Here is a 15,181-nt window from a genome sequence, read left to right as displayed (position 1 = left end):
AAATAAGAGGATTCTTTTGTGAAAGTATTATGAAGAAATCATAATACAAAAGAGGCCTCTTGGGAAAGAGAAAGTTTAATGAAAGAGCAGTATCCTCAGCTATACACAAGTATGAATTTTGAGGACGAAATTTTCTAAGTGGGGGAGAATTGTAATAGCTCGCCCGGTGAAGTCTCTGTATCTTGTTATTGTTTGGCGTATAATTTGTAAAATAAGGATAGCTATGAGTAAGTAAAATGTTTTTTTGACTAAGTCTAGAATTATGTGTATTGTGCCAATTGGAAAACTTTTAGTTTTGGCGAGCTCTGTGGTTTGGCAAACTATTCTGTTAAGTATCCACCCAATACAGATGCTTTGGGTGAGCTCGTTAAGTTCACAGCTGTTTAGATTTGTTTATTATTTAAGTATGGTAATTTCGTTAGTTAAGTTGAGATTTAGTTAGAACAGAACTAGAGTAATTTATATGACAAAACTTAAATTATGTTTAGTGCACTTAATCATAAGAATCAATAGTGTTAGTGGAATTATATGATTTTTCCACTAATCCTTGTCTCTGTGCTTAGGTATATAAGGATAGATGTGGTCTTTCTAAATACCTTTATGTTTTCTTATTATTCCTTGATTTCGTCTGAAAACTTTTTTTAAAAACACAAGTTTAGAAAACCTCTTAGAAGTAAGTTCGCAGTAGTCAGCTAACTTCTACGTTAGTACCAGCTCATTGGTAATTACTGATGAACCTTAGATTATCCTCTAAATCATTTATGTGTTTCTCATTCTCCATGCATAGATATTAGGATAGTGTGTGAGAAAGGAAACTTTCTGATTCTAGATTAAGTGTTGTTGATTCTTGCATGCACGATTAGATTTGATCGTTTGATGATCTGATATGTTTAAATATCTTTATTTTAACTCAAGAAGTTAAAGAATGTCCAAGTAATAAAGACAAATGACCTACTTTATAGACTTGTGTTAGAGTTTTTGGTGAGTTCTTTCTTACTTCCATGTGTTGTAATTTTCTTTATTTTATAATTTGTGTAGGGTAAGTAATCCTGTTTTATAATGGATGAGAGATGTTGCATGGTGTTGTGTGGATAATGGTTATCCAAAGTCTTCATTCTGAGTACAGTCTATTTTTATATAAAGTAAGCGTTATTCTTCATGCTTAAGCCACTACAATCTGTTTCTGATATGTATGATATGATATGAACTGATATTAGGTGATGGAGATGAGGAGATATGTTTATGTAGCCTATGATAGGGCAGCTATATTGAAAACCAGATTGGTAGGTCACAATTAAAACATGTTGTTTTGAATGAAAATGATATGAGGAGTTAAGGGGGAGAATGTATATGAATAAGACTGAATGATATGCTTCTGATTCTGAATTCTGGGTATGTGGCTAACATGCGAATGAATTTGTATGAGTTATGTTGAGTTGGCATACAGTATACACCCAAGTGATAAGTAAGTTGGCGGTATTTTGTATACGCCATTGGGCGTACTATGTGAATGTGTGTAAATCATTCAGAAAGGTTTAGATGTACTATCAGTAATGTTATGTATGATTTCTCTTTGGGAGCTCACTAAGTTCGTATGAACTTACTTTGTTACATTTTCCTTCTCAGGCTTACTGATTGAAGGAAGGCTTTGTAGAAGGATTACGCTAGAGTGGTACTACTATTGTGAGTCGACTTCTTTGTTTCGTATCATGCATGACTCGTGGGGTGGCGTATAGGTGTATTTGGAAATGATTTGTACAAAGAACTTTTGTTTTGACAAAACTCTATTTTTATAAGATTTTTATGAAGTATTAGTGGTTGGTTTTAAATTAATATATTATGTTTAATGAAGTTATTATATTTGAATTTATATGCCATATGGCTTGTACACTATTTTTAAATTGTTGATGTTTTCATTCAAACCTCGGTAAAGTAAAAACTAATATATGTTTTATATTTATAACTTTGTGAGAACTATATATATCTTTTGCCAAAATGTTTTAAAGTTAGTTTGATTTTAAGTAGTGGCACACCATACTTGAATCCTATTATACGGTCGGGTTTGGCGTGTTACATCTTAAATTTTCATCTCGGGTTGCCTAACGACAAGGACTTAGCATTTTATTATTCTACCATCTCGGGTTTCCCAATTACAATGGTTTTCTAGTAATTGTCCATAATTTTTATTCAGTTATCTTAGATTGCCTGGTAACGATGGCTAGAAAATCACTATATTGATGACCTTATGACATGGCAACTATACTTGAACTACATATAACATCGTTTAATGGGGCATTAACATCATAATCGTTATCGTAATCTGTATCATTATAATACCAACGTGCAAATATTCAAAATCACATCCAAAAACAAATTTGAGACATTTATCACATATTTTAAATATCACCAATCGAAGTCACTATTCAAAGGTTATAGGAAAAAGATATCGTTACCGAATGCATGGTCATATTGATTATAACGAGTAATTATTCTACGAAAGCAAATCAAAATTGAATTATAGAAGCATAAACCAGAAGTAACTATTTGTTAACATCTTTAGATTTTCCTTTGTCCTAGACAGTCTTTCTTCGTCTTTAGCTATAAAAATTAAACCCAAACACAAAAACTCATTAACCACACAATTTAAAATTTTAAGATTAATCAATTTATTGATGATTTGCATGATCATCATAATTTGGTGATAATTCAATTACTTTGTCGACCATTTATGTATATTCTATGTTTTTGTGCAAAATTCCCTATGGTTTTGACTATTGAAATAAATAAGAGACTTGTTCATGTATTTTTCACTTATGGTAAAAAGTAATTACATCTCTTTCATCCATCTACTTTCGATTGAAGTACATCATCAATATCTTTAATAGTCTTACTTTCCTGTATTTAATTATGGACTTTTATCCTCTTTAATTCTTCTTTAGGAAGATCTCTCGCTATCTATTGCATTAATTCAAGAGTTATTATACCTCTTTCATTCTCTGAGGTTTGGTAATGATCCCACTAGCTAAATTGGCCCTTCAAGGATTTAAGCTCAACGCCCATGAAGTATTAAATTCCAATATTGGAATATTAAGCTATGTTTCATCTTAATTGATTGTTTTATTTACCATTATTTCTTCATAGTTTCCTTCATATGGATCTTCAATGTTTGCTCCTCTATCGATACATACCTGATTATGCTCAATAATACGCTCCTTTTTTTCATTGTTATGTCAGACATTTAAAATCTTTATGCTAGTTTATTGAATACTCCACATCTTCTCTTTTATTCTCTCCACATCTAATATAGACTGATTTCTTTTGTCTTTTCCATGTTTTCTTCGGTCACCAAAGCCACTTGATTAAGTGTCCATCAAAACTGGAGATAAAAATTAGTCACAATCTTTTTATTCTAACACTCTAACAGAGATCTAAAACTTTTCTTTCGCCCCATCAACTTGAGTTCTTGAAACTCAAGAAGAAATTTCTTGCACCAAAATTTTCTTATATTTATGCCTTCCAATATGTCTAAAATAGTTAACTTCTTGTAATGACAATCCAATTTTTGCAAATTATGCATAGCTTCATCAACTATTTTTTTTTACTCAATCAGAAGATAACTTTATTCATATAAGAAACAACCAATTTCTTAGATTCCAATAATAAATTATCTTCAATAAACCTATCAAATTGCACGTATATGTTGATTTTCTAGTCACGTCATCTTTATTTGCTTAGCTCTTACGTAGCTAAGAAAAAAATTTACTAAAAATGGAAGATAAGGAGGAGCTGTAAAGTAATTTCTCCATATTGCATTGCTAAGAAACTGTATAAGCTTGATATTATATACATAAAGAGAAAAAGTAAATGTAGAACCCAAGCTTGCCCTCGATCATAATTTGCTCTGAAATATGCAGGGTTTAATGGAAAAATAAGACAAGAAAAGCTGGGAATCATTTTTAAGATAATAAAAAAACTATACCTTTTTTTTCTCTTGGGGGAGTAAATCACGTTGAACCAGATACCCTTTAAAGTTCATAAGAAAGCTTCGGAATAAAGTTCCAAAAAGAAAGAAAGAAATAACATAGAATAACCCTTTTAATTCTAGTTGCAACTTATCCTTCTAGGATTTAGATAAAAGCCGATCATACAATTAGTGGCTTGATATGAGAATATTTAATTTCTTTTAAACAATAATATTCATATAAAAATGAATTAATATGCATATTTTCCACTATATTTTAGATAGAAATTGAAATTTGTCATTTGATATTTTCCATTATACTTTTAAACTAAAGCTAAATTTACCACTCTATTTCTACTCTATACTGAATTTTGAAACGAAATTATGTAATTTTACTATTCAATATTAATTTAAATTAACTTAAGAAAATGTAATAAAAATATTTTATTTAAATAATTAATTACCATAATATTAAATATTAATACAAACTTTTATTTAGAAAATATAAAATAAATTTTTTTTGTATTTTTTAAAAAAATTCAAACCTTCCTTCCATTAGATAAAAATTGAAATTAATTTAAATTTTTTAATAATTTTATAAATTAACTTACTAACACTGTTAAATAAAATATTTGAAATAATATCTTTCCCCTTCAATTTTGTTTTCAAATCATTAAAATCAATATCTAATGATAAGTATTTATTTAAAAAAATCAAACTTAGTGGCTTAATTAATTAAAATTTAAAGTTTAGTAGCTAATTTCAGTCACATAAAAATTAAGTGATAATTTTATCCGTATTTTTAATGCTTAATATCAATGAAAATAAAATATCGCAAACTTACGTTATAACCCTAGAAAAATATATAATAAACACATATACTTCAAAAACTAATAATTAATAATAACGAATAGCATGACTAACCAACTATTAAGTTAAGGCATAAATTCATACAGTTTCAGGTTTCTACAAAAGGAATCAGCATGAATACTAAAGTAATTGATATGGAAATGGAAGTGCTGCAAAAATTCACCAGCTTTGTGATGTTTTTTACTAACATGGTTTTAGATGATGCTGATCATTATCGTTGGTGCTAAAGTTTTAGTAGATTTATTATCTTCCACCTTCCAAGGTAAAAGTGACATCTTCCTATGATAAATATACTTAAAGATAATAATAATAAAATCTTCTTCACAATTGGTGTTGGCACTGGCAGAGAAATTTTCTTCACTGCTACAATGGAACCCCAACTTTTTAAGGGCTAATTTCACTATACATCAAACTATCACTTAAATTTATACTACTACTTAAAAGGTTCAAAACATTTTAATTGAGTCATAAAACTGTAAATTTAAGGAATAAATATCAATTTGAATACGATGTGAAGCATTTTTAAAACACATGTATGAAATTACAAAAACCCATGTACTTACCGCTTATGGACAACCTGAATTTGAATTGTTAAAAAGAAAGTAGACAGTGTCAAATTTTGGGGTTAGTACCAATAAAGGCCTATTTTTAAAATTATTTACGGAAATGGGCCGTTTCAAAAACTAATAATAGGTATGGACCGAAAACCCAAAAACGCGCTAATGTGGACGCGTTTTTAGGGGAAAACCCAAAAAAAAGCTTCCACGTAAGTGTTTTTTTCCTTGTGTCAGGCAAAAGAGCGCTGACGTAGACGCTCTTTAGTAAAAAGCGCTGACGAGGATGTGCTTTTGGCCGTGTAATCCCCAGTGAGTTCTTTGTAAATTAGGGCCTAGGTTTAGGGGTTTTGGGTTTGATTAGGGTTTAGGAAAAATTAAATTAGGGTATTAGGTTTTTAATAGTTTAGGGGTTTAGGGTTTAATTTTTTTAATTTCTAAATATTGTTTAGGGAAAAATAATTTTGACAAGATGGGTTCTGACCAACGGGACCCTAACATGCCAAATGTTCGGATTCTGTAGGAATTCATCCAGAATTACTACTCGAATTGTTGGATCCTCGTATGGTGTCCTTTGAAACTATATGAACGTGATAAAAATATTACTTATATACATAATACTAAATAATAAATACGAAATCGACTATGTTATGTATATATAATCCAAAATGAAATAAATACTTACATGCGCTTCTGACTGTTGGTCTAATAGAAGTTGCATATCTTCAAAAGCAGTAGCTATTTCCTCGTAAGTCGGCGAATGATTCCACCTATTTAAATAATATTTTAGTATAACATTTTATTTTAAATCTATTTAATAATTATAAAATCTAATATAAATTTTACCTTGTTACGAGTGAGAATGTATACGGGTGGTCCACTCGAGGACGTAAATATGGAAAGCGAAAACGAGCCCATGATTGTAGCAATGAGAGGCAACCTCCAATTTTGATTTTATTTGGTTGTGTCGCCCGTCACATCTCCCTGTACAATATCGCCAACACAACAGACCCCCAACTGAGTTTGCTAGCTGCTCTAAAATTGATGAGTTTCAACCGCCACCTTAGATGTACGAGGTTTCATGACTTGTCCGGCATAAGATAACCTTCGAAGATCTAAAGGATGTACGCCCGAGCGTATTGTACTCTTTGTAATTTAGTTGAATCATCCCCTAACACCGAGAATGTCTCTTGTAACCAGCCTATATCGATCCAACCGGGAATGTCTTTGCACCCCTGACCTATATTGGCCACGTGCCAAAAACCTGCTTCCCTCAAGTAATTTTCAATCCACGGTGATGGAGGACTAGGTAGATTACGAATAAAACACTGTAGCACTCGATCTACCAGTTATTATAAAAAAAATTATAAAAATTATTAATTAAATTATAAAAATAAAATAAAAAATTAAATAATATTAAAAATGAAATTAACCCTTACCATTTGCATTTGGTCGATGGAGATATGTTTATCATTGAGACGAATTAATTGTTAGGTCATTGCTAACATGATCAAATTTCTTAGAAATTATAAAAAAATAATACTAATTCAGAAAAAAATAAAAAAAAATTAGAGAGCTTTGAGAGCTTTTTGAGAAATTTGGAAGAATAATAAAGTTGGTGCGAAAAAATGGGTTGGGGGATTTTATACTTTTTTTCTCTTGATCGTTAGGCCCAACGGTCGGATTCTTAAATGGCCATTAGAGGTGACAGTTGGGGGATTACATGGCCAAAAGCGTCCTCGTCAGCGCTTTTTACTAAAGCGCGTCCACGTTAGCGTGCTTTTGCCTGACACAAGGAAAAAACGCTGACGTGGAAGTGTTTTTCTGAGTTTTCCCCTGAAAATGCATCCATGTCAGATCGTTTTTGGGTTTTCGGTCCATACCCGTTATTATTTTTTGAAACAACCTATTTCCGTAAATAATTTCAAAAATGAACCTTTATTGGTACTAAGCCCTCAAATTTTAGGAGGGTTATTTTTTTAACACATTAAATCCTAGCCATACATGTATTAGGTACACATGTGTTTATGGGGATTCTCTGGTTAAAGAATCTCTTTCTAGTTGCTCTGGAACAATTAGGAGATTCTCCAGTAGAAATACGGGGTTCTACTTTTGGCAGCAACATGCTATGGGGTGGTGGTCCCGCTTATGGGGTCAAATCAATACATTCTAAAAGGAAATATTTGAATATCAATCTCATCGATATCATTAATCTCATAAGTATCATACCAAATCTCATCAATCAAATCATTTTTTTAGAAATACGAGACATCTAAGTCATACAAGTAAAGAGATCTATTCATTGATAAGAAAGAAAAAACGTGAGTGGTGATTGGATTGATGAGAAAATAGAATCTTGGGTCTCGAATAGTGATTCGATTGATGATAAAGAAAGAGAATTCTTGGTTCAGTTCTCCACCTTAACGACAGGAAAAATGATTAATCAAATTGTATTGAGTCTGACTTATAGTGATCATTTATCAAAGAACGACTCTAGTTATCAAATGATTGAACAATCATGACCAATTTACTTACGATACTTAGTTGACATTCATAAAAAAGTATCTAATGAATTATGAGACAACCACTTATTCGCAAACTTCGTGTGGGGCTAATAGTTTTCATTTCCCATCTCGTGGAAAACCCTTTTCGCTCCACTTAGCCCTATCTCCCTCTAGGGGTATTTTAGTGATAAGTTCTATAGGAACCGGACGATCCTATTTGTTCAAATACGTAGCGACAAACTCCTATGTTCCTTTCATTACAGTATTTCTGAACAAGTTCCTAGATAACAAGCTTAAAGGTTTTCTTATTGATGATATCGATATTGATGATAGTGACAATATTGATGCTAGTGACGATATTGATGCTAGTGACGCTATTGATGATAGTGACGCTATTGATCGTGACCTTGATACGGAGCTGGAGCTTCTAACTATGATGAAATTAGATCATATATTTTAATTATGCTCTACGTGAGACTTGAGCAAACATTTAACACCCAAGCTAATAGCTAAGTTGATGGAAGGACCTGACATGGTACTGATATATTTTGAGGGTTCAATTAGGCCGTTTTGAAGTTTGAGGACCAATTTGACATTTGGATAATAGTTTGGGAATGTATAGTGGAATTATTAATTGGCTTAATACATAACCTGATATCTGAGTTTGGCACTTTTTTCTAATGTGGTATTTGTGTTTTTTTTCTAATGTGGTACATGTATTTCACACAATTTATATATTTTGGTACATGAAATTAACATTGTTAGTACTTTTTGTGTTTAATTTGGGTTTTAAAGTTGATTTGATGAAAATTTATAATTAGCTAATAATATTAGCAATTAACTTTGATCAAATTAATCAACTCCAAAACTCGAATTAAATCACATTCACCGAATTGTATTTGACAAATTAAACAAATTCACAATTAACATTAAATTTATTCTATTAACAAAATTATGAAAAGTTTAAACCTAATAATTTTAGGAATTAACTTTCATAAAATAAACCGTAAAACCTGAATTAAACACTAACAAGTTAATACCGTTACAATTGTGTGTCAAAATATATAATTTTTGTCAAATACAAATATGATATTAGACCTAAAAATAATATAAATACCATACTAGAAAAAAAATTACGTCTTGTTATTTTAATCATACATGACCATGATATGATGTTTTAAGTTATGAAAAAGAGAGTAAAATTAATGCATTCTGATATTACACAGGTACCAATATTTGATACCCATTTTTGAGTCCTAAAAATATAGGAATAGGATACAAGAGTAACTATGAGTGCTTTTTAGATATGCTGCATGAATTGGATAGGAGGGAACAAAAATGGTGGCAGCAAGAGGAGGAGATGATTTTATATTCCCTCTTTTGGTAAATAGAAGGTAAGTAAAAAGTAGAAGGGTAGGCTGATGAAGCTAGAGAAGTTGAGCAAGAAATTTTGGACGAAACTAAGGAAACAAAAGATGTAAAAGAATTTACAGTGATTAGAGAGCTTTAACTCAATCACAATTTTCTCTCACTTTTAGAATGGTAGTTGGTGTCAATACTTTGTCAGAATAAGCCTCCAATTATGACCTCGTCAACCACAACTTCACTAGTAGGCATCGCTTCACAAACTCCCTATTTTTATGCCCTATACTTGTTTTCACTTTTCATTTGTGACCTTCAATACTTTCCCTTCATATGAACCGTCATCTTTCGCCTCTTCTCTCCATTGATCTCAGCAGTACTATTGATTATCCAATATAACAAAACATTAATTTGATTTCAAAAGCAACTCAATTAAGACCTTGTTTGAGGAATCTTACTCTTACTTTTTATATGTATAAAAGAACCAGTGGCACTTAAGAGCTCATTCCATGTATATATATACCGACAAAGGAGAAGGTAAATATTACTGTATTTAGGTTTGAGAAAGGCAGATTTGCCAAGTTACTTCATGGGTTATTGCCATAAAAAGGTTTAAAGTGGTTGAAGGAAATTGAAAGAATATATAAGGGTATTTTGATGTTATTGTGAATTTGAAGGCAAAATCTTACAAGGCATGTGTGAGATTCTTTAGCTATATTTGAGTAGGCTATAGAGAGCTTTAGTACTATTTTGTGGTGTACAGCTTTAATGGTATAAGGAATAGTAATCTCATGCTCTGCCTCTTTTATTTAACTTTATCTGGGTCCCTTTCCCTTTACCCTTACCTCTGATCATGGAAAAAAACATGAACTTCACTTTTCCATCCATCTTTAAATACCAACTTCCTCAGTAATCTAATTATAGGAGAAATTCAACATCATTCTTATCTCTTTCTAATAAGAAAATGATAAATCAGATTTTTCTTCCTAATTTTAGCATTTTTAGTTGGTTTCTAATAAGAAAATGATAAATCAGATTTTTCTTCTTAATTTTAGCATTTTTAGTTGGATTTAGATTTTTTAGGAGGAAAAAACTAAAAATCAGGAGAAAAATCTGATTTCTCCTAAATATATAGTTGTTTGATTGAAACAAAAATTGAGTGAAAAAAAGTGTGCTATTGAGTTCCTATTTTGTTTTTATTTGGTATAATTTCTTTTTACACATTTCTTAAATGACTTAATATTTTTTAATTTAATTAAGTGTTTGTTAAAAAATATGGTAAGTGTTTAAATGCGAGCTCAGCATCCCAAATTTACTGCCACCGCAACAATTCCTACTACTCAATGGGTTTATATCAATTTATTAAACCACTGTTCCAATAAAATTTTATGTGGATGGAAAAAATTGATGCCACTTGTGATTTGATTAGTTAAGTCTTGCATTTAGGTTTATATATGGACAAAATTAAACGAGATATACATGATAGCTGCACAATTTTTTTTTTTAAAAAATAGTAATATAGAATATTACATAGTAATTAGTCTAATAGTAGATAAACCATTAAGATCTTCATGCTGTGTATTCAGAACAAAATCAAGGAGTTAGGACCAACAATGAATATTAATGTCGATTCTGTCTGCAGTCAACCTATTACATTCTCGATGTACATGTTTTAAGTTGGTATCTCAATCACGGTTTAACAAATCTATTTGAAAGAAAAAGGAAGATTCTTTTACTTTTATTTTTCTTTTAAAAAATAACTTTTTAACTCTATTTGGAGGAATAGAAAAGTGAAAAAATAAGAAAAAAGAAATAGGTAAGATTTATATTAAAAATGGTGCATGATTGAAGAAAAATAACTTATTTATTTTCAGTTCCCAATTTTATCATGAAATAAATAATATTTACTTGAACATTTTTTTATACACCAATAACAAATATATTTATACTTTCTCTCCTCATCCATTATTTTAATATATTTTCAATTATTTTTTCTACCATATCAAACAAAACCCTAGGGTTTCAATTTATTATAATTATCTATTTAATCATAATGGATTTAATTGATTAAAGCCTGGCTAATTTTTATTTATTTATAATAAATGCCATTTCATTTGAACCCAGTTGGCACAATTGAGATGTTAAACATCTATGCATCTTCCATTGAAATTTAGCAGCTAAAAAATTGAGGTTTTGAGAATTTTGAAATTTTAAGTATGTAATCTTGAATTATGTATATTTTCATTTTAAATTTATTTTAACTTAAATTTTACAATGCCTAAATTTTATCTAAATTTATTTTAGTTTAAATCCAAATAAATTTAAGTTATCATATTTTTATATTCACCGTTTAAATTTCACAACAAATTAGAGAATTTAAATATTTTAATCATATCTACTATTTTTTAAGAAAATATCTAAAACTACTCATAGCTCTTCTTAACTTATAAATAGGAGGATAATGTGCCTCAGCACATTCGAACCCACATCTGCTAAAACTCAATTTGTAAAATTAAAATTTTTTTTATCCAAAAGAAAATTGCATTACTCTATCCATTATTATTTTTAGAAATACTATAAAGTTAAATATATGATTGAATTGAATAAAATGGAAAAATATTACAGCAATGCTAAAAATGTTTTGAAGAAGCCAATTATGACAGACACACATACAATAATTATTGATATATCATTATTAATTATTTTTCTGTCAAATCATAATGGTTTTTACTGTCATCATATCAAATCATGTAACTTTGTATATGCACTAGAGCCTGTATGATTAATTTTGTCCATGAGTCAACCAAAAAGTTTAACAAAATTGAAGCTAATGAGTATAATGACAAATTTCATATTTATTCTCTTAATATTTCTTTAATTTTGCTTTATTTTTAACTGGGCAAATAAAGATAAAAAGAAAAAGGAAAGGAAAGGCTGCATTTGATTGTAACCGTAAAACATTTCAGCGAAATTCGCATTTTTTTATGACATTTACCCTAAAATTCACGTCTTTTATATCTGTTTCTGTAGTTTTACTTTAACATTAATAATAGATAAAATAATGTCATCTCTTATATATTTCTTTTTAGAATTAATATATCTTTTATGTTTGATTAAATTTTCTTTTAAAGTTTTTCAGTATCCTTTTGATAATATGGTTTACAAAGTTGGAATTTAATTTTCTTTATTTTATTTTGACTATAATGCCATCTACGACTGTAACCGCTCTTACAGGTTAATATATATGATTTTTAATCTGATATGTTTTTCCAAAAGGAGGGGAAATTTTGCTCGATTTGTAGTTCTACTTAGTAATTACGCATTTACAGCCATATAAAACAGTTAACCAAAACAACAGGGGCGAATGAACTCTATATCTTTATAATTTTTAAAAGATTAAATTGAATTTTTATAATTTTATGGGGGGCAAAGGACAATTTTGCCTTTACTAATTTAAAAATTTTTAAAATTAAAAGGCCTATATAGCAATTTTACATTTTAGGGGCCGGGCCCCTCCCCCGCCCCTATATCCGCCTCTGTTCCAAGCTTCTTCAGTTTGCTAGTAATATCTTCACAGCCACAACAAGTTGCAAGAAGAATACAGTCCACTTTTCACAACTGACTATGTATATATATAGGAAGCCTTTAAAGCATCAAGTGACTCAAAAATCATAAACAACTACTTGGCATTTAATTCCCTTTCGAACCATCTTCCCTATTTCTTTTCTCAATGGCTTATTCTATTCCCAAGCTCTACTCTACTTATTCATTTCCCAATGATTTTTCTCAGTTTCCAAATCCATTGACAGTTTCCCAAGAAAACTACACAGCTTGTGGTGCTATCCCTGGTGCATCATGGGATCATGAAGATATTAGCTTCCCAATGTTTTTAGACAATGGTGGGGTCGATGTTTTTCAACAAGATTCTAATCTAACATCTCCAGTTTCAGTTCCAGTTCCAGCAGCATTGTTTCCTGAACTAATTGGGATTTCATCAGATTTAGATGTCCCAACAGCATTGCCCCATCATTTCAATAACGTTGCTGCTGGCTTTTGTGGCATTGGAACCATCCAAAATCTTGGTGCCAGATATCAACTGCAAGATGTCTGTGAGTTTGGAGACGAATGCACTGGATTTGTTCATCAGGATTTCAAGCCAATTGATCCAACTCTGGGACAAAATTGGGTATTTCTTTTTTTTCTTTCTTTAATTCATGCATTGCATGGTTTCCTCCAATTTCATGAAAACTAATGTTTTGGGTTCTTTATTTTTGTTCTTCTCACAGGGAATTCAAGGCAATCGAATGCGACCGCCGGCCATGGAAGACAGCAATCTTAAGGTTGGTCGATATTCAGTGGAAGAAAGGAAAGACAGAATTCTTAGATACTTGAAGAAGAGAAACCAAAGGAACTTTAACAAGACTATTAAGGTCTCTCTTCCTTAATTTTCTCTGATATGATAAATGTTTTATTATAGACAAAAAAAAAAAAACGTAACATTGACTGATCTATTTAATATACAGTATGCTTGCAGGAAAACCCTAGCTGATAGAAGAGTTAGAGTCCGGGGAAGATTTGCAAGGAGCACTGAAATTTGTGAACATCAAGACATGGTATTGAAGAGAGAAGATGATAATTTACCCAATGACAAAAGCTTGTATAATTGCTGTGAAGCAGTCCAGGTATCTCTCTCTCTCTCTATGTATAAATACGTACATATATTTGTTGTTGTCACGAGCATCTCATGCACGTCAAAAATGGTTCAGTTATTTAACATTTAGATGGAAGTTTGGGGCAATTAATGATGTTTGGTTATTTTGGTTTTTGGTTTGCAGATGAAGCATGATGAAGATGATTGGCTGCAAGAGGCTATGGCAAATCTTATGTATTTACCTTATATTGCTGGTTGATAAATATAGATATGTTAGATGTACTTTGTATATGTACTGGGTTACTAATGAAAAGTCTCAAGAAGGCGATGCCGCCTCTTTTTTTTTTTTTTTTAAAAAAAAAACCACTGTAACCAAGCTCATTGTTGTAGCAATGGCAATCTCTCTTTCAAACTGATTGCTCTCAAATAACCTTTATTGTCATACACAAATACAATGCAAAAGAACTTTGAGTTTAACCATATATGTTCATGTGTTTGAATTTTCGAGTTTAATCTAATTAGTTCATGCATTGAATTGATATAGGACAAATATGAGTTTGATTTAATTAGTTCATGTATTGAATTGATATAGGGTATGTGTGAGAAGCCTGTTTTGAAACAAAAGGCAAGAAAAAAAAACATGAAATTGAATTATATTTTGAATTGGTGTATAGTAGGGGTTAGTGTTCGATTGAATTGAGTGAAAATTTTTCGAGTTAATCGAGTTGACGGGTCCTATTTTATCATCCTAACTCGATTTGAAAATTTTTTGAATCGAGTTGAGTGAAATGAAATTCGAGTCGAGTCGAATCGAGTGAAATTGTTCGAATTAACTTAAAAAATTAAACATGTCAAATTTAAATCTTGCTACAATATAACTAATTACATGTTAGAGTACATCAATTTGAAACCATATATATTTGAATTTTTTTTCAAAGCAAAATAATAATAATAAAAATAAAAGATACTTTAGTATGATAAACTTGAATCATTAATTAATTTATTTAGGTCCCAAAATTATTATTTTAACTTTTTTAAAAATTTTAAGTTTTTTTATGTGTTCTTTAGGATTTTTTAAAAGTTTTATAATTTTTTTTAAAATATAAATTTTGCAATTTTTATAAATATTTTTAATTTTAAAAATTATTTTGAATATTTGAAAATTATTTTGATTTCCTTTTTGTAATTTTTGTTGAGAGAGAGACCAATTTGCTCATTTTCAAAATTGACGAGGACTAAAGGGGTATTTACACCAATATCTGTTATTCGAATTGTATAA

At 30.2% G+C, this 15,181-nt stretch overlaps 1 protein-coding gene across 1 annotated transcript; it reads left to right on the top strand.

Annotated features, from left to right (window-relative positions):
- The first annotated feature begins 12,814 nt into the window (after positions 1–12,814).
- Positions 12,815–14,379, top strand: LOC107902941 (uncharacterized). The gene is made up of 4 exons (XM_016829042.2): positions 12,815–13,437; positions 13,538–13,681; positions 13,775–13,933; positions 14,087–14,379. Exons 1-4 carry the CDS (start codon positions 12,982–12,984, stop codon positions 14,159–14,161), a joined length of 834 nt encoding a protein of 277 aa, XP_016684531.2. The 5' UTR covers positions 12,815–12,981; the 3' UTR covers positions 14,162–14,379.
- Positions 14,380–15,181: the final 802 nt, after the last annotated feature.

This window comes from Gossypium hirsutum, chromosome D05 (assembly GCF_007990345.1).
Source record: "Gossypium hirsutum isolate 1008001.06 chromosome D05, Gossypium_hirsutum_v2.1, whole genome shotgun sequence".
In the NCBI taxonomy this organism is placed as follows: domain Eukaryota; kingdom Viridiplantae; phylum Streptophyta; class Magnoliopsida; order Malvales; family Malvaceae; genus Gossypium; species Gossypium hirsutum.
Note: the sequence above shows the minus strand (reverse complement) of the source record. Positions and strands in the feature narration are given on the sequence as shown.

Coding starts and splice junctions, on each gene's coding strand:
- LOC107902941 (XM_016829042.2), top strand. CDS start 12,982: ATGGCTTATTCTATTCCCAAGCTCTACTCTACTTATTCATTTCCCAAT. Junction 13,438..13,537: donor CAACTCTGGGACAAAATTGG/GTATTTCTTTTT, acceptor TTCTTCTCACAG/GGAATTCAAGGCAATCGAAT. Junction 13,934..14,086: donor ATTGCTGTGAAGCAGTCCAG/GTATCTCTCTCT, acceptor TTTGGTTTGCAG/ATGAAGCATGATGAAGATGA.